This window comes from Scyliorhinus canicula, chromosome 12 (genome assembly GCF_902713615.1).
Source record: "Scyliorhinus canicula chromosome 12, sScyCan1.1, whole genome shotgun sequence".
Lineage (NCBI taxonomy): Eukaryota > Metazoa > Chordata > Chondrichthyes > Carcharhiniformes > Scyliorhinidae > Scyliorhinus > Scyliorhinus canicula.
Window position 1 is genome coordinate 17,313,524 of NC_052157.1, and position 22,802 is coordinate 17,336,325.

General features: G+C 48.3%; 1 protein-coding gene across 1 annotated transcript; it reads right to left on the reverse strand.

Annotated features, from left to right (window-relative positions):
- Window positions 1–306: 306 nt before the first annotated feature.
- Window positions 307–22,526, reverse strand: LOC119974904 (UDP-glucuronosyltransferase 2A1-like). The gene is made up of 2 exons (XM_038814243.1): window positions 22,396–22,526; window positions 307–2,701 (listed from the first exon to the last, which is right to left on the reverse strand). Exon 2 carries the CDS (start codon window positions 2,673–2,675, stop codon window positions 1,068–1,070), a length of 1,608 nt encoding a protein of 535 aa, XP_038670171.1. The 5' UTR covers window positions 2,676–2,701; window positions 22,396–22,526; the 3' UTR covers window positions 307–1,067.
- Window positions 22,527–22,802: the final 276 nt, after the last annotated feature.

Consider the following 22,802-nt stretch of genomic DNA (forward strand, 5'->3'; position numbering starts at 1 on the left):
TAGCAGTGTAGTTACTTAGAAGGAGGTGCTATTAGGGAATTAAATGATAATGGTCAGTCGGCGCACAAACTTCTAAACAACTTAAAACTGTCACAAACCATAGAATATTTTTTAAAGCAAAAACCATCAGGGAAGCCATCTGGAATGTTACTGACCAGCATAAGTGAAGATTCTGAAACATTTAAATGTGGCTGACTTGAATTGTCTGAAAGTAGCTGATCTATAATTAAGTGATCAACACAATATTAAGATGGATGTATGAAAGAGCCAACCTTGACTTGACAAAATCATCACAGAAGACAGACAAAATATCCAGCAGCATTTCTTTATTCATGTCTGTGATTGCATAACTAACAGCATTTTAAAATCAGATAGTGCAAGCAGTTTGTTCTTGTCCAAGGAATATAACCCTCCAATTAACCCTGTTGACCCCAAGTGTTCCTAGATCTGATTAACAATACAAAACTGAAAGTAAGTGTGGAAGATCTTTTGTCTTCACGGCTCTGTTTTAGAACAGTACATAAAAATGTAGAAAAGAGGAGCAGGAGGAGGCCATTCGGCCCTTCGAGCCTGCTCTGCCATTCATTGCAATCATGGCTCATCATCCAACCCAATAACCTGATTCTGCCTTACCCCCCCCATTTCTGCCCCCCCATTATCCTTTGACCCCCTTTGCCCCAAGTGCTATGTTTAAATGATCCTTGAAAACATGTAATATAATTAAGACCTTCTGTCCTCCCAGACCCGATCAGAATTATTGATGGTTCTGTTTTGCCCAACTTTTATTTACATTTTTTAGGCATTTTTAGCAACATTACGTTGTTGCACTACATGTAGTTCACTGGTGTATTCTCCATGACAGAGCCTCCACCAATCAGAGTCAATGTGCCAACCAATCAGCACTCTCCTCTCAGACAGTACACTGTTGCTTCCCTGACATTGGTAATCTTGTCATTGTCCTGATAAGTGCAAGGTGAAAAGCTTTGACAAAATGCCTGGTTTCAGCAAAGGTCAATTGTTAAATTGAAGGAATTAAAAGCTCCCTCCTCAATTCAAATGCATAAATCTTACTGGGTTTTTTGCTTTTTCTTTTGAACGCTGCCACAACATTTTTTCAACAGTAGAACTGTCAGCACTGTAGCCATTAGTAACACAGACAACAGGAGGATTATCACATCTACACAATAGTAAACATACCAGGGGAGTTGGTAAGATTCCGAGCGTAAATGTGCTGCACCTTTGTGTCGAGCAACATACTCAATCCAGAAAATGGCTCTCTCCATTGGAGACTCTGGTTGATCCCTGTGGAGAGCAGAGAGTTTCTGCATGTTATCCCGATAGGACGTGTTGTTTATAACTTCATTAAGTGTCTGCAAAAGATCGCTTGACTGCATGGTTGAGACATATATCACCTTTGCTGCACCTCGTATTTCAAGTTTAAATAGATTATCAAACTGGTCAAAAAGCAGAGGGATGCCAACTACTGGCACTCCATGATAGATGGCTTCATAAACTCCATTGGTGCCACCATGGGAAATGAATGCTCGTGTCTTGGGGTGCCCTAGAAGGTCATTCTGAGGGATCCACTTAGCCAGTAGCGTATTATTTCCTAAGTTGGGAGGAATCTTTCCATCGTATCTCCAAATAACTTTCTGAGGTACTTGAGCAAAGGCCTCTGCTATTTTCATTGTAATTTGCATTGGCAAAGAGCTGATAATGGTTCCCAGAGACATCACAATAATCCCATGTTCCCCTGAGAATTGGACAAACTCTTCAAACTCTGCTGCTAGAGGTTTGGATGGTTTACACTGGAATCCCCCAATGTAAACAATGTTTGGCATGGTGGGTCTCGGGAATTCAAATATAAAATCAACCCTCACCAGCCACACATCTGCCCTCAGGAGAATCATCTCAATATCTGTGTCTGGGCCCAGATAGCGATGGCAGACTTCATTGTAAATGGGGTGTATGAGTAATTTTGAATTATATAATTGAATAAGATTCAAAATGACATTTTGAGTTCTTTGAAGAAAACTCATTTTATCTGTCAATTGTGAGCCAGAGATTGGGACGTAGGAAGGAGGTGATGGTGCGAGGGGGAAATGAGATTCTCCACTACTGAGCCATCGAACATTATACACTAAGGGGAGTTTGAAAGAATAAGCAAGAATAGCACCAATAGGAAAAACAGGATCGGTAAGAAGTAAGTCAAAGTGTTCATTTTCAATTTGTTTCAATAAACTTTGGTTTTCATAAATTGCAATGATTAACTCTTGAGCCCAAATGTGACAGATTTGCATAAAATATGTCATTTCAGAATAGAATTTAACCCATGGTATCCAACCATTCTGGAAGGCATCAAGTGCCTTTTCAACCAAGCGTTCCACAATATCTTCAGTTGTATTTTTCCCAGCGGATTCTGGCATTTCAACCACAATGGATTTATATAGATCAGGCCTCTCTTTGATGTACCAAGATGGTGAGGAATAAAGCACAGTGGCAGTGTGTCCATGAAGTTTCAGTTCTTCTATTAGAATTCTCATATTGACCCAGTGGCTTCCATCAACAGGAACAACCAATATATTAGCCCCCTGGGTTATTGGACAGGACAGGGTAGCGATGATACCAAGAGTGTATGCAACCTGGAACCAGGTTTTCCATGCACGATCCTCCATATTGAGAGCAAATTGACATTCAGATCCTGTTAGAGAATTGAAGAGAAAGATTGGTAACACAACAGAAATTTAAAAACATATCATAAAATAAAGGAGCTGAATTCGGCCCGGGACCCGGCCTGTGACCCAGCTCTGTCTTTCAATTGGGTAATGGCTGAATTACCTCAACTACACTTTCCCTTAATTCTCTTCGTGCTCCAAAATCTGTTGAAGCCGTTCTTGAATGTATTCAATGCCTGAGCATCCAAAGCTCTCTGGCTGGAGAGAATATCAAAGGTTCATATCCCTCAATGAAGAATTTTCTCCATATTCTGATACAAATCCTGAGTTCTCAGCGTCTAGTGAGGAAACAACCTTTCAGCATCTTCGCAGCCAATATCCTCTAAAAATGTTGGGCGCGATTTAATGGAAAAGTCTCTCAGTGCGGTAGCAAGCGGGAACTGCCGCGAGCTTCCTGACGTTTGGCCCGGTGAGGCCGTCACTGCTATAAAATATTAATTGGACCACTTACCGAGGCCCCACAGGCTTCGTGCCGCAAATGACTGTTCCGCCGGCTGATTCGCCAGGACTGCGCTCGCCAGCCGCCTGCTAATAAGGGAGAGCAGCACATAAACCGCTCCTGCACAGCCAACCCCACTTAGCTCACAGCCATGTCACCGAGGAGACCAGCCCCATCATTTGGGGATGCCGACCTGGCCAGACGGTTGGACACGGTAGAGGTCAGGCGGGATGTTCTGTTCCCCTGAGTGTCTCGGAGGGTCAGCCACAGGGATAGCTAGGGTTGCTTGGGAGTTAGTGGCAGCTCGACTCCCCCTTACGCCCCATCCCCGATACTGCCCAACCCCCACTGCTCCCTATCCTTTCATAATCCCCATTCCTCCCTTACCCCCCACTCCCCCTTACACACAGTCCCCAATACTGCCCAACCCCACATGCTCCCCATGCCTCTCCCCCCCCCTCACCAAAACCCCTACCCCTCGCACCAACGCGATGAACGACGCATACTGCTTACGATGACTCCCCTGTGTCCCTGCAAGAGAAGTTGGCCCACAACATACTGGAGAAGGCTCAGACGGGCGGCAAGGTGCCGGACATCAGAGTCCTCACCCCCCTACGTGTAATGGGCCCTGGAGGTCACGGGTGGCCGAGTACAGATCTGTCACTGCCGTAGAGGTACGGTGCAGAGGTGAGGTTACACTGGCCCCCATCCAGATGACCTGCTACACGTGAGTTCTTAATGTCATACAGGCTGACTCATCCGTCCCACTGTCTCTTGCAGGATCCTCAACCGATGATGAATAATACAGATGGGAGCAGGAAGCTGCAATGGGAACCGATAGATTAAGTGAGTCGGCAAAACTGTGACAGATGGAGTTTACGTGGGGAAAATGTGAGATCAAACATTTTGGACTTCAAAAGGATGAATCAAGGTATTTTCTAAATGATGATGACAAGGTAGGAACTATGGGTGTCATAGATTTAGGAGTTCAAGTACAGAAATCACTGCAAACTGGGCTTCAAGACAGTTCATCAGTTTGTAGATCCAACTTTTGCAACTCTCTCCTCGGCCATCTGTGCCATCCTTTTCCCTTTCATCCGCAGTCTCTTCTGATTCACTGTTTAAGTTCCTCTGGCTCAATCTACTAAGTTAAACAGCTGGTTTCAGATTACCCGGGCTCATGTTCATTTCCCAACTACATGCCAACTCTTTGTTTTCATCAGTGAGCAGTGGATCTGAGCTCCAGATTCCTGGACTTCTGAATGCAATGAAATGAAAAGAAAACCACTTATTGTCATGAGTAGGCTTCAAATGAAGTTACTGTGAAAAGCTCTGAGTCGCCACATTCCGGCGCCTGTTCGGGGAGGCTGGTATAGGAATTGAACCGTGCTGCTGGCCTGCCTTGGTCTGCTTTCAAAGGCAGCTCTTTAGCCTTATGCTAAACCAGCTGATGTGTTGGGTAAGCTGGGTCTGCGAGGACTGCGTTTACTGTAGCAGTGAGAGAGACAGGCTTCCAACACTTGAAGAAATGCAACTCTATTTTATTGAACTCTTAACTCTCATACATACTTTAACTGTGGGTTCACACTATGCTGACTTGACTGGAGACCTGAGGCTAACCTGACCAGACTATCTTACTACCACAGGGTGTGTATTCTAGTTGTTGCTCACAGGCTGTGACTGTCTCAGAGGCTGGATCCTAAGAGAGCGGAAAAACTAGTGCCCTCTGGCTTTATAGATAGAACACTACAGCGCAGTACGGGCCCTTCGGCCCTCGATGTTGCGCCAACCTGTGAAACCATCTGAAGCCTATCTGACCTACACTATTCCATTTTCATCCATATGTCTATCCAGTGACCACTTAAATGCCCTTAAAGTTGGCGAGTCTACTATTGTTGCAGGCAGGGCGTTCCACACCCCTACTACTCTCTGAGTAAAGAAACTGCCTCTGATATCTGTCCTATATCTATCACCCCTCAATTTAAAGCTATGTCCCCTCGTGTTGGTCATCACCATCCGAGGAAAAAGACTCTCACTGTCCACCCTATCTAACCCTCTGACTATCTTATATGTCTCTATTAAGTCACCTCTCAGCCTTCTCCTCTCTAACGAAAACAACCTCAAGTCCCTGAGCCTTTCATCGTAAGACCTTCCCTCCATACCAGGCAACATCCTAGTAAATCTCCTCTAAACCCTTTCCAAAGCTTCCACATCCTTCCTATAATGTGGTGACCAGAACTGCACGCAGTACTCCAGGTGCGGCCGCACCAGAGTTATGTACAGCTGCAGCATGACCTTGTGGCTCCGAAACTCAATCCCCCTGCTGATAAAGGCTAGCACACCATATGCCTTCTTGACAGCCCTATTAACCTGGGTGGCAACTTTCAGGAATTTATGTACCTGGATGCCGAGATCTCTCTGTTCATCTACACTATCAAGAATCTTGCCATTTGCCCAGTACTCTGCATTCCTGTTACTCCTTCCAAAGTGAACCACCTCACACTTTTCTGCATTAAACTCCATCTGCCACCCCTCAGCCCGGCTCTGCAGCTTATCTATGTCCCTCTGTATCCAATAACATCCTTCAGCACTATCCACAACCCCACCGACCTTTGTGTCATCTGGAAATTTACTAACCCATCCTTCTACACCCTCTTCCAGGTCATTTATAAAAATGACAAACAGCAGTGGCCCCAAAACAGATCCTTGCGGTACACCACTAGTAACTGAACTCCAGGATGAACATTTGCCATCAACCACCACCCTCTGTCTTCTTTCAGCTAGCCAATTACTGATCAAAACCGCTAAATCACCTTCAATCCCATACTTCCTTATTTTCTGCAATAGCCTACCGTGGGGAACCTTATCAACCGCCTTACTGAAATCCATATACACCACATCAACCGCTTTACCCTGATCCACCTGTTTGGTCACCTTCTCAAAAAACTCAATAAGGTTTGTGAGGCATGACCTACCCTTCACAAAACCGTGTTGAGTATCGCTAATCAACTTGTTCTTTTCAAGATGATTATAAACCCTATCTCTTATAACCTTTTCCAACATTTTACCCACAACCGAAGTAAGGTTCACAGGTCTATAATTACCAGGGTTGTCTCTACTCCCCTTCTTGAACAAGGGGACAACATTTGCTATCCTCCAATCTTCCGGCACTATTCCTGTCGACAAAGACGACATAAAGCTCAAGGACAAAGGCTCTGCAATCTCCTCCCTGGCTTCCCAGAGAATCCTAGGATAAATCCCATCTGGCCCAGGGGACTTATCTATTTTGACATTTTCCAAAATTGCTAACACCTCCTCCTTTTGAACCTCAATCCCATCTAGCCTGGTCGACTGTACCTGAGTGTTCTCTTCGACAACATTGTCTTTCTCCAGTGTAAACACTGACGAAAAATATCCATTTAACGCTTCCCCTATCTCCTCTAATTCCACACACAACTTTCCACTACTATCCTTGATTGGCCCTAATCTTACTCTAGTCATTCTTTTGTTCCTGATATACCTATAGAAAGCCTTAGGGTTTTCCTTGATCCTATCCGCCAATGATTTTCGTGTCCTCTCCTCGCTCTTCTTAACTCTCCCTTTAGGTCCTTCCTGGCTAACTTGTAACTCTCAAGTGCCCTAACTGAGCCTTCATGTCTCATCCTAACATAAGCCTTCTTCTTCCTCTTGACAAGTGCTTCAACTTCCTTAGTAAACCACGGTTCCCTTGCTCGACAACTTCCTCCCTGCCTGACAGGTACATACTTATCAAGGACACGCAGTAGCTGTTCCTTGAAAAAGTTCCACATTTCGATTGTACCCATCCCCTGCAGTTTCCTTCCCCATCCTATACATCCTAAATCTTGTCGAATAGCATCATAATTGCCTTTCCCCCAGCTATAATTCTTGCCTTGCGGTATACGGTAGCATGGTGGTTAGCATCAATGCTTCACAGCTCCAGGGTCCCAGGTTCGATTCCTGGCTGGGTCACTGTCTGTGTGGAGTCTGCACGTCCTCTCCGTGTGTGCGTGGGTTTCCTCCGGGTGCTCCGGTTTCCTCCCACAGTCCAAAGATGTGCGGGTTAGGTGGATTGGCCATGCTAAATTGCCCGTAGTGTAAGGTTAATGGGGGGATTGTTGGGTTACGGGTATGTGGGTTTAAGTAGGGTGATCATTGCTCGGCACAACATCGAGGGCCGAAGGGCCTGTTCTGTGCTGTACTGTTCTATGTTCTATGTTCTATGCCTATCCCTGCCCATTGCTAAAGTAAACATAACCGAGTTGTGATCACTATCACCAAAGTGCTCACCTACATCTAAATCTAACACCTGTCCGGGTTCATTACCCAGTACCAAATCCAATGTGGCCTCGCCCCTTGTTGGCCTGTCTACATACTGTGTCAGAAAACCCTCCTGCACACACTGTACAAAAACTGACCCATCTATAGTACTCGAACTATAGTATTTCCAGTCAATATTTGGAAAGTTAAAGTCCCCCATAACAACTACCCTGTTACTCTCGCTCCTGTCGAGAATCATCTTTGCAATCCTTTCCTCTACATCTCTGGAACTATTCGGAGGTCTATAGACAACTCCCAACAGGGTGACCTCTCCTCTCCTGTTCCTAACCTCGGCCCATACTACCTCAGTAGACGAGTCCTCAAACGTCCTTTCTACCGCCGTAATACTTTCCTTGATTAACAATGCCACACCCACCCTCTTTTACCAACTTCCCTGTTCTTACAGAAACATCTAAATCCTGGAACCTGCAACAACCATTCCTGTCCCTGCTCTACCCATGTCTCCGAAATCGCCACAACATGGAGATCCCAGGAACCAACCCATGCTGCAAGCTCACCCACCTTATTCCGGATGCTCCTGGCGTTGAAGTAGACACACTTCAAACCAGCGTCTTGCTTGCCGGTGCCCTCTTTCGAACTTTTAACCCTATCCCTGACCTCACTACTCTCAACATCCTGTACACTGGGACTACAATTTAGGTTCCCATCCCCTTGCTGAATTAGTTTAAACCCCCCCGAAGAGCACTAGCAAATCTCCCCCCCAGGATATTGGTACCCCTCTGGTTCAGGTGAAGACCATCCTGTTTGTAGAGGTCTCACCTACCCCAGAATGAGCCCCAATTATCCAGGAAACCAAAACCCTCCCTCCTGCATCATCCCTGTAGCCACGTGTTCAACTCCTCTCTCTCCTTATTTCTCACTTCGCTAGCACGTGGCACGGGTAACAACCCAGAGATAACAACTCGGTTTGTTCTAGCTCTCAGCTTCCACCCTAGCTCCCTGAATTTCTGTCTCAAATCCCCATCTCTCTTCCTACCTATGTCGTTGGTACCTATGTGGACCACGACTTGTGGCTTCTCCCCCTTAAGGATCCCAAAAACACGATCAGAGACATCACGAACCCTGGCACCTGGGAGGCAACACACCAACCGTGAGTCTCTTTCTTTCCCACAGAACCTCCTGTCTGTTCCTCTAACTATGGAGTCCCCAATGACAAGTGCTCTGTTCCTCTTCTCCCTTCCCTTCTGAGCAACAGGGACAGACTCTGTGCCAGAGACCTGTGCCCTATTGCTTACCCCTGGTAAGTCATCCCCCGCAACAGTATCCAAAACGGTATACTTGTTATAGAGGGGAACGACCACAGGGGATCCCTGCACTACCTGCCGGTTCCCTCTCCCTCCCCTGACGGTAACACATCTACCTTCTTCTTTTACCTGAGGTGTGACTACCTCCCTATAACTCCTCTCAATAACCTCCTCCGCCTCCCGAATGATCCGAAGTTCATCCAGCTCCAGCTCCAGGTCCCTAACGCGGCTCTCGAGGAGCTGGAGTTGGGTGCACTTCCCGCAGATGTAGTCAGCAGGGACACTAGAGGTGACCCTTTCCTCCCACATTCTGCAGGAGGAACATTCAACTGCCCTAGCCTCCATTCCCACTGAACTAACTTCCTAACTACTGAAAAATAAAAATAAAAAACTTGTTAGTTTAGCAATCCAATGGACAGAACTTTTTTTTTGGTTAGAGGAGGAGGATGGGTGGGAGACACTACGTAAGTAGTGTTTTGGGTAAAGCTGTCACTTGAGAACAGCCCCTTCACAAACCACCTTCAACTTACGCTGACCGCACTGCACGTATGCAAATCTTACCGGAACAGCCAATCAGAAGCTCTGCTCTGCTGCCCTCTGCTGGATGCTTGCCTTCCGTCGAACTCCTCGGGTCACTTGTGCAGGTGCACCTTCAACTTACGCTGACCGCACTGCACGTATGCAAATCTCCCCGGAACAGCCAATCAGAAGCTCTGCTCTGCTGCCCTCTGCTGGATGCTTGCCTTCTGTCGAACTCCTCGGGTCACTTGTGCAGGTGCACCTTCAACTTACGCTGACCGCACTGCACGTATGCAAATCTCCCCGGAACAGCCAATCAGAAGCTCTGCTCTGCTGCCCTCTGCTGGATGCTTGCCTTCCGTCGAACTCCTCGGGTCACTTGTGCAGGTGCACCTTCAACTTACGCTGACCGCACTGCACGTATGCAAATCTCCCCGGAACAGCCAATCAGAAGCTCTGCTCTGCTGCCCTCTGCTGGATGTAGCCAGTGTAGTCGTATATAGTAGTCGTGTCCTGTCTGGTGATTGACTGCTGTGTTCTGTGTGTTCATTGGTCGTCCTGTGTGTCAATCACTGCCTGTCAGTGCACCATCATATACCTGTGTATATTATGACACCAGCCCCAGTCAAGTCTACACAACTCCACTCGGTTACACAATAAACACTGAGCTACTGCGATCAAAGTTTTATTCAGTTGTTTAAGTTTTATTGGTGCTTTGTCTAATCCACAGCCAACCCCCACTGCTGCTGTTACCCAATCAAGAGAATGACTCTCCTCCTGGTTCGACTGGGTGTTCAGTTTTATTACAATTTGTTTCCTGGCCAGAAATTCACTCAACTGAGTTGAGGCCCATGATGCACGATCAATTACACAAAGACGAGAGTTGGATGCAATTGAGGCTTTGTAACACTGAGATGTGTGGCCTCCTACAGCAGCTGGCGAAGTGGCTGAAGTACTGGGAGCACACATTTTTATACTCCGCCTACTGGGTGGAGCCAGCAGGCAGGGAACTACCCCCGCACCTGTAGTACAGGGCCTTACCAACAAAACATCGACACCGACATCCTCTATGTACAATATATACATCAGTGGTGACTACCACATTCACCCCCTGTTAAGATTGAGTCTGGCGGGGGTGGTGGAGAACTATATACAGGTAGACTTTTCAAAGTTCAGAGAGCAAAACAAAAATTGAGTCCAGTGGGGTGGAGGGGAAAATTATGTACAGAGCGATGGTGTTTTAAAAGTCTAGGTCATGTTACAGATTCAGTCAGTCCGGAGCCTTGATCTGCCGTTGGGGGCGCTGCAGTGCTGGCGGTGATTCCGGTGTCGGTTTGGTCTTCGGTGACTCCGGGAGAGTGCCGAAATCCTCTTCATCCTCGGGTGTGGGCAAGGGGAGGACGAATTGTCCTGGACGGGGGCTGTGGTGTGGTGCACCGGGGGGTGGGGTGGGGGGGGTGTGTGGGGAACCAGCTGGTGCCAGGTCCCTGAGGGAGACAGTATCTTGGTGGGCGCCGGGGTGCGCTACGTAGGCGTACTGTGGGTTGGCATGAAGTAGCTGCACCCTCTCAACCAACCAGTCCGCCTTGTGGAGTCGTACATGATTACGGAGGAGTACGGGTCCTGGCGTTGAAAGCCAAGTCGTGAGCGACACCCCAGAGGTGGACTTCCTAGGGAAGGCAAAGAGATGTTCATGGGGTGCTTCATTAGTCACGGTGCACAGGAACGACCGAATGGAGCGCAGGGCGTCAGGAAGGACCTCCTGCCAGCGGGAGGCCGGGAGATTGCTAGACTTTAGGGCCAGCTGGACGGCCCTCCAGACCATCCCATTCTCCCTCTCCACCTGCCGTTTCCCTGGGCGTCATAGCAGGTCGTCCTGCTCGAGGCAATGCCCCTGTTGAGCAGGAACGACGCAGCTCATCGCTCATGAATGAGGATCCCCTGTCGCTGTGGACGTAGGCGGGGAAGCCGAACAGAGAGAAGATGGCGTTGAGGGCTTTGATGACTGTGGCAGACGTCATGTCGGGGCATGGGATGGCGAAGTGGAATTTGGAGTACTCATCGACCACACTGAGGAAGTACGTGTTACGGTCGATGGAGGGGAGAGGTCTTTGAAGACCACCCTGAGGCGTTCAAAGGGGCGGGAGGCCTTCACCAGGCGTGCACGGTCTGGCTGGTAGAAGTGCGGTTTGCACTCCGTGCAGACCTGGCAGTCTCTGGTGACAGCCCTGACTTCCTCGATGGAGTAGGGCAGATTGCGAGCCTTGATGAAATAGTAAAAACGTGTGACCCCCGGGTAACAGAGGTTGTCGTGCAGAGTCCGGAGTCGGTCCACTTGTGCGCTGGCACATGTACCTCGCGATAGGGCATCGGAGGGCCTGTTGAGCTTACCGGGGTGATACAAAATCTCGTAGTTGTAGGTGGAGAGCTCGATCCTCCACCTCAAGATTTTATCGTTTTTGATCTTGCCCCAGTGTGTGTTGTTGAACATGAAAGCTACCAACTGTTGGTCAGTGAAAGGGTGAATCTCCTGCTGGCCAGGTAATGCCTCCAATGCCGCACAACTTCAACGATGGCTTGGGCCTCTTTTTCGACGGAGGAAATCCGAATTTCGGAGGCATGTAGGGTTTGTGAGAAAAATGCCACAGGCCTGCCTGCTTGGTTGAGTGTGGCGGCAAGAGCGACGTCTGATGCATCGCTCCCGACTTGAAATGGTAATGTCTCGTCGACTGCGTGCATTGTGGCCTTGACGATGTCAGCCTTAATACGGTTGAAGGCCTGGTGAGCCTCGGCCGTTAGGGGAAACAGAGTGGATTGAATGAGTGGAGGGACCTTGTCCGCATAGTTTGGGACCCACTGGGCGTAATAAGAGAAGAACCCCAGACATTGTTTTAGGGTCTTGGGGCAGTGGGGGAGGGGGAGTTCCATGAGGGGGCGCATGCGGTCGGGATCGGGCCCCAGAACTCCATTCTGGACCACATAGCCAAGGATGGCTAAGCGGTTCGTGCTGAGCACGCACTTCTCCTTTATATAAGTTAGGTTGAGGAGAGTGGCGGTGTGGAGAAATTTGGCAAGGTTGGTGTCATGGTCCTGCTGATCGTGGCTCAGATGGTGACACTGTCCAGGTACGGAAGGTGGCCTGCAGTCCGTACCGGTCAACCATTCGGTCCATTTCCCGTTGGAAAACCGAGACCCCGTTGGTGACGCCAAAGGGAACCCTGAGAAAGTGGTAAAGTCGGCCATCTGCTTCGAAGGCAGTGTATGTGCGGTCCGCCTTATGGATGGGGAGCTGGTGATGGTGGATTTCAAGTCCACAGTTGAGAAGACCCGGTACCGTGCAATCTGATTGACCATATCAGATATGCACGGGAGGGGGTACGCGTCGAGCTGCATGTACCTGTTGATGTTCTGGCTGTAGTCCACGACCATCCTGTATCTCTCCCCAGTTTTCACCACTACCACTTGGGCTCTCCAGGGGCTGTTGCTGGCCTCGATAATGCCTTCCCGTAGCAGCCGCTGGACCTCAGACCTGATGAAGGTCCTGTCCTGGGCGCTGTACCGTCTGCTCCTGGTGGCGACGGGTTTGCAATCCGGAGTTAAGTTTGCAAATATGGAAGGTGGGTCGAACTTTCGGGTCGCGAGGCCGCACACAGTAAGGGGTGGTAGGGGTCCGCTGAATTTCAGTGTTAGGCTCTGGAGGTTGCACTGGAAGTCCAGGCCGAGTAGCAGGGCAGTGCAGAGGTTGAGGAGGACATAGAGGCGGAAGCTGCTGAACTCCACACCCTGGACGGTGAGAGTGGCTATTGAGTACCCCCGGATCTCCATGGAGTGGGACCCGGAGGCCAGGGAGATTCCCTAGTTGGCAGGGTGTACTGTAAGGGAGCAGCGCCTTACCGTATTGGGATGAATGAAGCTCTCGATACTCCCAGCGTCCAGCAGACAGGAGATCTCGTGCACATCGATCTTCATGTTGGTGGAAGCAGTTGACAGGTTATGTGAGCGAAACTGGTCAACCGTGACCAAGGCGAGACATGGCTGGTCGTCGATGGTGGCAGGCGATGAGGTGCCCGGGGGCATGGATCCTGGGAAGATGGCGGCGCCCATGGGCCGCACATGTCATGGGGAAGACAAGATGGCGGCGCCTGATGATCCTGGGGAGAACAAGATGGTGCCGCCTACAGGCCGCACGTGGTGGGGGTCGAACAAGATGGCGGCGCCCACGGGCTGCACGTGGTGGGGGTCGAACAAGATGGCGGCGCCCACGGGCCGCACGTGGTCCGAGGAGGGGAATAGTGCGGCGCCCGATGGTCGTACATAGGGGGAGTCGGAGCAATAGCGGTGACTGCGCGGGCCTGGCACATCGGAGCAAAGTGTCCCTTTTTGCCCCAGGCCTTGGAAAGGGCGCTCCGGGCTGGGAAGCGCTGTCAGGGGTGTTTAGGCTGCCCACAGAAGTAACATTTGGGACCCCCGGGGTTGGTTGTCTGCCGCGTGACACCGGCATGGGGTTGGCTGAGGGGGGGTCGCTGGTGAGGTTCACAATGGGGCGGCCGTCTGCAGAGTCCGTGATATGCAGGGGTTGGGGGGGGGGGAACGTGCGACCGGGGGCGTAGGCCTGTATGTTGCGCAAAGCGACCGTAAGCGAGAGCGCTAGCTTTCTGTCTCCGCGAGGCGCTGTCGGATGTAATCGGACCCTATCCCTGTGACAAAAGCGTCTCTCATGAGCAAGTTCGAGTGTTCCATGGCCGTGACGGCCTGACAGTCACAGTCTCTAACTAGGGGAATCAGGGCACGCCAGAAATCTTCCACTGACTCACCAGGAAGTTGACGACGAGTGGAGAGGATGTGCCTGGCATAGAGCGTGTTCGTCCGCTGAGCGTAGTTTTCCTTCAATAGCGCCATGGCATCTGGGAAGGTCGGCGCGTCCTGGATAAGTGGAAAGCCGTTGGAGCACAGCCGCGTGTAGAGGATCTGAATCTTCTGAGCTTCAGGAATTGGGTCTGGTGCAGACCCGATGTAAGCTTCGAAACAGGCTAGCCAATGTTGAAAGTCCTTTTTGGCGTTGTCTGATTGCGGATCCAGCTGCTGGCGATCCGGTTTGATGCGGAGGTCCATCTTCTGAAAACTTAGTGTAATAAATTGATGCGCGATCAATTACACAAAGACGAGAGTTGGATGCAATCGAGGCTTTATTACACTAAGGTGTGTGGCCTCCTACAGCAGCTGACGAAAATGGCTGCTGTACGGGGAGCACACATATTTATACTCTGCCTACTGGGCTGTACCTGTAGTACAGGGCCTTACCACAAAACACCTACACCGACATCCTCTATATACAATATATACATTAGTGGTGACACCACAGCCCATTTCTTCTGGATTTTACAGTCACCTCTCAGACAGTTTTCCTGCCCTGTGACTGATTCTGCTCCTCTTCTGACTCTTTCCATTCCCGTGGAAATGATTCCAGCAGTATGTCCTCTGATTTTCAACTCTTCAAATACTTCCTAATTCGCCTTCATCCCATGTGATTGGCCCGGAGTCGGTCACATGGTTCATCAAGGCCACCCCCTTATAGGGGCTGCCCTACCATATCCCTCCCTGTTTCAGACCCTTATGGCAATGACACAAATAACTAAATACAGAAATTACAAACGTGATAAAAGACAACAGGTGCAAGAGAGTTCATCCAAAGTCCATCAGACCGGAGATATCCAGGTCCTTCCGGGCTTCCACAAACCAATCACCGGCTTGGCAAGCTTTTGGGTGATCAAATTGTCAGCAGCCAGTGACACCTCAGGAGGCACCGTCAATGACAGGGAAACTGGCCTTGCCGCCCTCAACAGATGCAGCTGGTTGAGTAGATTCAGGAGCTCTCGGCTCCCCTTGGCCAAATGAAGATACAAGAGTGTCTATAATACTGGTCGGACTTAAATTAAGTAGACAGGAAGAAACCGTTCCCATTGGTGGAGCAATCGATGACCAAGGGTCATAGATTTAAAGTAAGGGCAGGAAATTTAGAGGTGATGTGAGGAAATATTTTCACCCAAAGGGTGATGGGAGTCTGGAACTGACTGCCTGAAAAGATTTTTAAAAATAAATTTAGAGTACCTAATTATTTTTTTCCAATTAAGGGGCAATTTAGCGTGGCAAATTCACCTACCCTGCACATCTTTTTGGGTTGTGGGGGTGGGGTAAGACCCATGCAGACACGGGGAAAATGTGCAAACGCCACACAGACAATGAGCCAGGGCCAGGATCGAACCGGGTCCTCGGCGCCATGAAGCAGCAGTACTAACCACTGCGCAACCGTGTCACCCCTAACTGCCTGAAAGGATGGTGGAGACAGAGACCCTCATAACAAGGCATACAAGGCTATGGGCCAAGTGCTGGACAATGGGATTATTGTAGCTAGATGGTTGTTTTTGAACAGTGCAGACATGATGGGCTGAAGGGCTTTTTCAGTTCTGTAGACCTCTAGGACATTATGACTCTGTAACTGGAGGTGCGATGACCACATTGATGCAAGAATTGCAGTCCAGAGAGACGTTTGCCTTTTGAGTTCAAGCTAACATCATTTGAAAGTGTTCTGTGAACATAAAAAAGCCAAGCCATCATAAACAAAGAAAATTACAGCACAGGAACAGGCCCTTCGGCCCTCCCAGCCTGCGCCGATCCAGATCCTTTATCTAAACCTGTCGCCTATTTTCCAAGGATCTACTTCCCTCTGTTCCCGCCCATTCATATATCTGTCTAGATCAGGGGTTTGCAAACTATGGCCCGCGGGCCGCATGCGGCCCGACAAAGGTTTTTATGCGGCCCGCCAATGAGGTGCCCGGAATCATAACCGGCATTCTTGAAAAGCCGGCGGGTAAAAGCCGCTAAAGTAAATGCGCTTATTCAATAAGCGCATTTACTTCAGCGGCTTTTCCCCGGTGGCTTTTCAAAAATGCCGGTTATGATTCCGGGCACCTCATTGGCGGGCCGCATAAAAACACGCGTAGTGGGGTGGATGAGTGGGGCTGTCTCATTGGTCGGTTTAGTTGGGTGTGCGACCAATAGAAGTCCAGGTTACAAACAATAAGCCTTATTATTGTTTGTAACCTGGACTCCTATTGGTCGCACACCCAACTAAACCGACCAATAAGGCAGCCCCACTCATCCACCCCACTACGCGCGTTTTTATTGTTGACTCGGCTAGGCTGTGCTTCTGTCAGTGTTAAGGATCAGCACAAGCAACTTGACACCTGACTTCAACAAACTGGTAAATGACTGCAGTCAGATGCATCATTCTCATTGACATTGTTCTGTTACTTACTGAGTTACTTTGTTTTTCAAATAAATGTGCTTTTTTTTCTTTAAAGACCTTTTATTTTGGCTATTTAAAATATTAATTATTTTACTTAATATGCTATGTGGCCCTTTAAAATTGTGAATTTCTGAATGTGGCCCTTACACGGAACAGTTTGCCCACCCCTGGTCTAGATGCATCTTAAATGATGCTATCGTGCCCGCCTCTACCACCTCCGCTGGCAAAGCGTTCCAGGCACCCACCACCCTCTGCTTAAAAAACTTTCCACGCACATCTCCCTTAAACTTTCCCCCTCTCACCTTGAAATCGTGACCCCTTGTAATTGACATCCCCACTCTTGGAAAGAGCTTGTTGCTATCCACCCTGTCCATACCTCTCACAATGTTGTAGACCTTAATCAGGTCCCCCCTCAACCTCCATCTTCCCAACGAAAACAATCCTAATCTCCTCAACCTTTCTTCATAGCTAGCACCCTCCATACCAGGCACCATCCTGGTGAACCTCCTCTGCACCCTCTCTAAAGCATCCACATCCTTCTGGTAATGTGGCGACCAGAACTGCACGCAGTATTCCAAATGTGGCCTAACCAAAGTCCCATATAACTGTAACATGACCTGCCAACTCTTGTACTCAATACCCTGTCCAATGAAGGCAAGCAAGCTGTATGCCTTCTTGACCACTCTATCGACCTGCGTTGCCACCTTCAGGGTACAATGGACCTGAACTCCCAGATCTCTCTGTACATCAATTTTCCCCAGGACTCTTCCATTGACCGTATAGTCCGCTCTTGAATTAGATCTTCCAAAATGCATCACCTCGCATTTGCCTGGATTGAACTCCATCTGCCATTTCTCTGCCCAACTCTCCAATCTATCTATATTTTTCTGCATTCTCTGACAGTCCTCCTCGCTATCTGCAACTCCACCAATCTTAGTATCGTCTGCAAACTTGCTCATAAGACCACCTATACCTTCGTCCAGATCATTTATGTATATCACAAAGAACAGTGGTCCGAGCACGGATCCCTGTGGAACACCACTAGTCACCTTTCTCCATTTTGAGACACTCCCTTCCACCACTACTCTCTGTCTCCTGTTGCCCAGCCAGTTCTTTATCCACCTAGTTAGTACACCCTGAACCCCGTACGACTTCACTTTTTCCATCAACCTGCCATGGGAAACTTTATCAAACGTAAATATATCATGGAGATGAGTTTAACTTCAGAAGATTCTCTGGCTTCAATTTATCGGTGTTCTTGCTGGGAAAGGAGAGTTGGTGCAGTTTGCTCCTTTCTGGCCAGGAAAAAGCCGCCTTTATCCTGAGGGGTCTTGACAGGGTGGATGTGGAGATGATGTTTCCTCTTGTTGGAGAATTTATAACTCGGGGCCACTGTTTGATAAATAAGGGGATGGTCATTTCAGACAGAGATGAGGAGAAGGTTGTTAGTCACTGGAACTCTTCTCAAAAGGCAGGGGAAGCAGAGCCTTTGGATATTTTTCAGGCAAAGCTGGATAGATTCTTCTTCCTGGACCAGGATGATTTTCCACTGTTGGTGCCGACAATTTGGCAGTGGGGTCGCAAGTCAGTGGGGCTTTGATGTGCATCATATTAACGGGATGCAAATCGGTTTCACTCCGGTCTCTGCAGGAAATCACAATCCACCATGGCGGGTAGGAAACCGATGTTTCAGTTCCCGTCTCAATGTCCCTGCCCTGCCCACCCACCATGGGGAGGGGAGTGGGGGGTGCGACTGGAAAATATCTTGCCAACCATTCGAGTTGCCTTCCTTTTTAAAAAAATTTAGATTAGCCAATTATTTTTTCCAATTAAGGGGCAATTTAGCATGGCCAATCCACCTACTCTTGCACATTTTTGGGTTGTGGGGGCGAAACCCACGCAGACACGGGGAGAATGTGCAAACTCCACACGGACAGTGACCCAGAGCTGGGATCGAACCTGGAACCTCAGCGCCGTGAGGCGGTTGTGCTAACCACTAGGCCACCGTGCTGCCCTCGAGTTGCCTTCCTCCCTGCTTGTTGTCTCTACATGTTATCTTTATACAACTCATGTCAAAGGACATCCAAATACCTGTGAATCCAAACTATCTGCAAGGGGGATGGGGTGGGGATCATGTGATGTATGCGTGGGAGTGGCTGCGTGTTTGTGAGCCTGGCGGTACTCCCCTTTCAATCCTTTTATTTCATAGATTTCATAGAATTTACAGTGCAGAAGGAGGCCATTCAGCCCATCACCGACCCTTGGAAAGTGCACCCTACTTAAGCCCACACCGCCCCTATCCCCATAACCCAGTAACCCCACCTAACACTTCTGGATACTAACGGTAATTTATCATGGCCAATCCACCTAACCCTGCACATCTTTGGACTGTGGGACCGGATAACCCGGAGGAAACCCACGCAGACATGGGGAGAACGTGCAGACTCCGCACAGACAGTGACCCAAGCCGGGAATTGAATACGGGACCCTGGAGCTGGGCAGCAACAGTGCTAACCACTCAGCTACAGAGGCGCGCAGTTTCAAACACTGATCCTGTTGTACAACCCATTATTATTTAATCCTGAAGTGTATACACTGTGCTATCTTCCTGGAAGATCCTGGTTCAGGTTTTGGGGACAAGGAGCGGATTTAAGTCAAGAGAATCCTTGTGTGATTGAGGCGGTCGGTTTGGCCGGGGTGGGGCCTTGCTCGCGACGGCAGTGTTTGCTGATAAGCAGCTTACGCTCTGCGCTGTCGCAAGCATCGAGACGATGACCGCTATTGAGAGTAAGGTTGCGGACAGCTGCCTTGTCTCCCCGGCACAGATCACTGGTGCTCACATTGATGAATTGCAAAATATCTGTAAGAAAATGGGTGAAGGGGAGATCAGAATCCTGTCAGTTGAGAGTGGAGTTTACTCGGTGGAGGCTCACCCTCAAACCTTGGAAATCCTGCTGCATGGCGCGTCGAATATCCTGGTTAATTTGAGGAGGTGGGGCTGGAGGAGGAGTGTCTGTGCGCTCGGTCCGTCGAGAGGAGCTGAGGATGAATTCCTGGCTGAATTTGGAAACTGCCTGTCATTCTTTTACAATCTCGATTCATCAAAAAGGGCTGGAGGCGGCCGGAGGCGAAGAGGCCTCACACTATCTACTGGGGCCTGGGCCTCTCTTCACCGGGTCTTCTGGGCAACGACACGGTTAAGGTGCAGAAACTTCACCAAATTTCTGGCTGGATCCTTCATGTTGCTCGACATTCCTGTCATGGCTTTGGCCATTTTTAAGTTCCGTGGGTGACTATATTATCCAACAGTTCATCTTTAATCCTGAAATATTTTCCCCTTGTGATTGAACTCCTGGTTTTATGATGTTGTCTTTTATCCTGACAAGGGTGTGTGATTTTCCAGCACAGAGACATATGTCACCTGTTATCCTGCTAATCCTGGTATCCTTTGCAAACCAGGCACGTCTATTTACCTGTGATGGAATTTATCCACTGGTGGGCTGGGTTGCTTTCTGCCATTCGGGTTTTGCAATACTTACCCAGTTTTCTTTTTGTGTGGTAATGCTTACATTTTCATTGAAGGAGTATTTTTTTCCTGGTGACCTTTGCTTTGTTTATGGATAAGATGAATATTGCCACAGCATGGTAATGGGCAGGTGGCATGATCTAGAGGTGATGGGTATGGCCTGAATATGACCTCATAGTGGGTGAGGAAAACCTCCCGTTCGATTTTATGGTGTGTCATGTCCTTTTTGTTGTACTTTTGTTATTTTGGTGCGAAATAATCCTTCACAGCCTGCTGTGCAGACAACTGAGTATCCCGGGAAGGTTCTCGGCACCTCTGGCAGTGCTTGACGAGGGAAAATATTTATTGGTGCACATGCGGGCGTGGTCAGAATATCCTTAGTTTCCTGCTTTTCTCGAGTAGGTTTTTTATATTTTCTTTGCTGCGTTATTAGTGACAGTGGTTACTTGATAACTTGGTTCCTGGATGGACGGCATGGTGGCGCAGTGGTTAGCACTTCTGCCTCACGGCGCCAGGGACCCAGATTCGAATCCAGCCCCGGGTCACAGTCAATGTGCAGTTTGCACATTCTCCCCATGCTTGCTTGGGCCTCAACCCCACAACCCCAAGATGTGCAGGGTAGGTGGATTGGCCACTCTAAATCGACCCTGGATTGGCAAAGAAAACAAATTGGGTACTATAAATTTATGGAGAAAAATAAATAAAATAATTTGGCTCCTGGAATGGACGGTGAGTATATCATCCTGTTGTTAGGGTCTCTTGGATGAAGGGTAATGGGCAGAATTGTGTTGATGGTGGAACATGAGTGGTAACATCAGTATACCGAGAAATAAAGAGGCGTCTTGGGGTACCTAATTAGGTCATGTTTGGTTGTACATTACCCCATAGGGCATCCCGTATGTTGTGTAACTCTGTCTTTGTCACCTTTAGGCGAGGGTGAACATCATTGTGCCTTGTGCTCATGGATCGATCCTGATATTCGATTATCCTGATATCCCCCATTCTTTATAATTTACCTTTCTTATCCGTGCGAAAGAAGGTGCTGATTACAATTACAATTGATAACATGAACCAACTGAAAATGAAAATTGCTTATTGTCACGAGTAGGCTTCAATGAAGTTACTGTGAAAAGCCCCTAGTCGCCACATTCCGGCACCTGTCCGGGGTGGCTGGTACGGGAATCGAACCGTGCTGCTGGCCTGCTTGGTCTGCTTTAAAAGCCAGCGATTTAGCCGAGAGAGCTAAACCAGCCCCTAACTGTGTTAGTATCTATGGGCTTTTCTATTTGTACATGTTGAGTGATCTTTATGCTGGGCTGTACTGGATTTTGGGATCTCTCGCGAAATGTGGTAAACTGTAAAATGGTAAACCTTCAATAAAAATATACCAAAAAAAGTTCTGCTTTTTCATTCTTTTCAGACTTCATCATTGCAGACATACTCATGGGCATTTCTGATACAGTTGTGTCTGCACTTGTTCATTAAACAGATCTGACTTTTGGGCTGAATGTCTAATCATGTGAAATAAAATAGAAGTTTGGATACAATAGGAGCAGATTGTGTTGCATTTGGAGGTGATGAACAGGGAGCAGCAAGTCCCAACACATGGCCAGAACAAGTTTGACTAGTTGCTCACCCACTCGATACTGAACATTCCATTCCATTCCATTGATGCTCTGCCGAAAGGCAAATCCTTTTCAGCTGAAGCTTCTTCCTGAGATGTTTTTCTCAGCAGTTTTATTTGCAGTGGTTCCTTCGACTCTCAGGGACAGGACAAGGGTGCAGGGAATAAATCTACCTCAGGCAGAATGGGAATCAAACCCGCTTTGGCATTACTCTGAATCACACGTTGGCCGTCTAAGCTAACCGGCCCCCATACTTATTAAACAACAGGAATCTCCCAACACCCGGGACAGGATTGTACCGGCCTCCCGCTTCGCGGGATATTCCGTTCCGTCCGCCAGGCTGAAGCAGACTGCCGTGGCTGTCAAACCCTGGTTGTGATGTTAGGCCAATGCATCTTTAATTCCTTGGTTCCTATTTAATTTTTCTTAAAAATGGAGTGATGTGCAACCTTTCAACTAAAAGCAATAGTCCCTGAATGAAGAAAATGTTGGAAGATCATAGTTACGCTGCCTGCAATATTGTATCAAAACTAAATGCAGCTCCGCCTGCCTTGCTTCGGGGGATTATTCTTTGCATTTGACGGCTAACTTTTAACATGTAGGTTATAAAATATTTTCCAATGAACTTATGCGTTTACTTACTGATGAAGCACAAATCGAAAGCTGTAGGAAGTCTTGTATTCCCAATAGCTGAGATTTTAACAATGGTGAACAGCGCAGTAATTTAACACAACTGATACATGCAAAGTCTCAACTGAATTTCTGATTGTGAAATGTTCATCCTTGTATTACTTTATATTCGTGTTTTGCAATGATCTTTTTATTTGGCAGAGGCACTTTTCCTTCACGTCAGCAGTGCCGCTCGGCTTAACCCTTTGTTTCTGAATTTCGCACTTGTGCCATTTTCAAACGACCAATGTCGTTTCGAGCAAAGGTAAACTTTTTGCGTGACGTATTCCTACAACATTAATATGAGAGGGGGAGGTGATTTAGGGTAGAGGCAGCTAAGATTGCTGAATTGGAAAATGCTATTTTTTGTGCGAGAGATG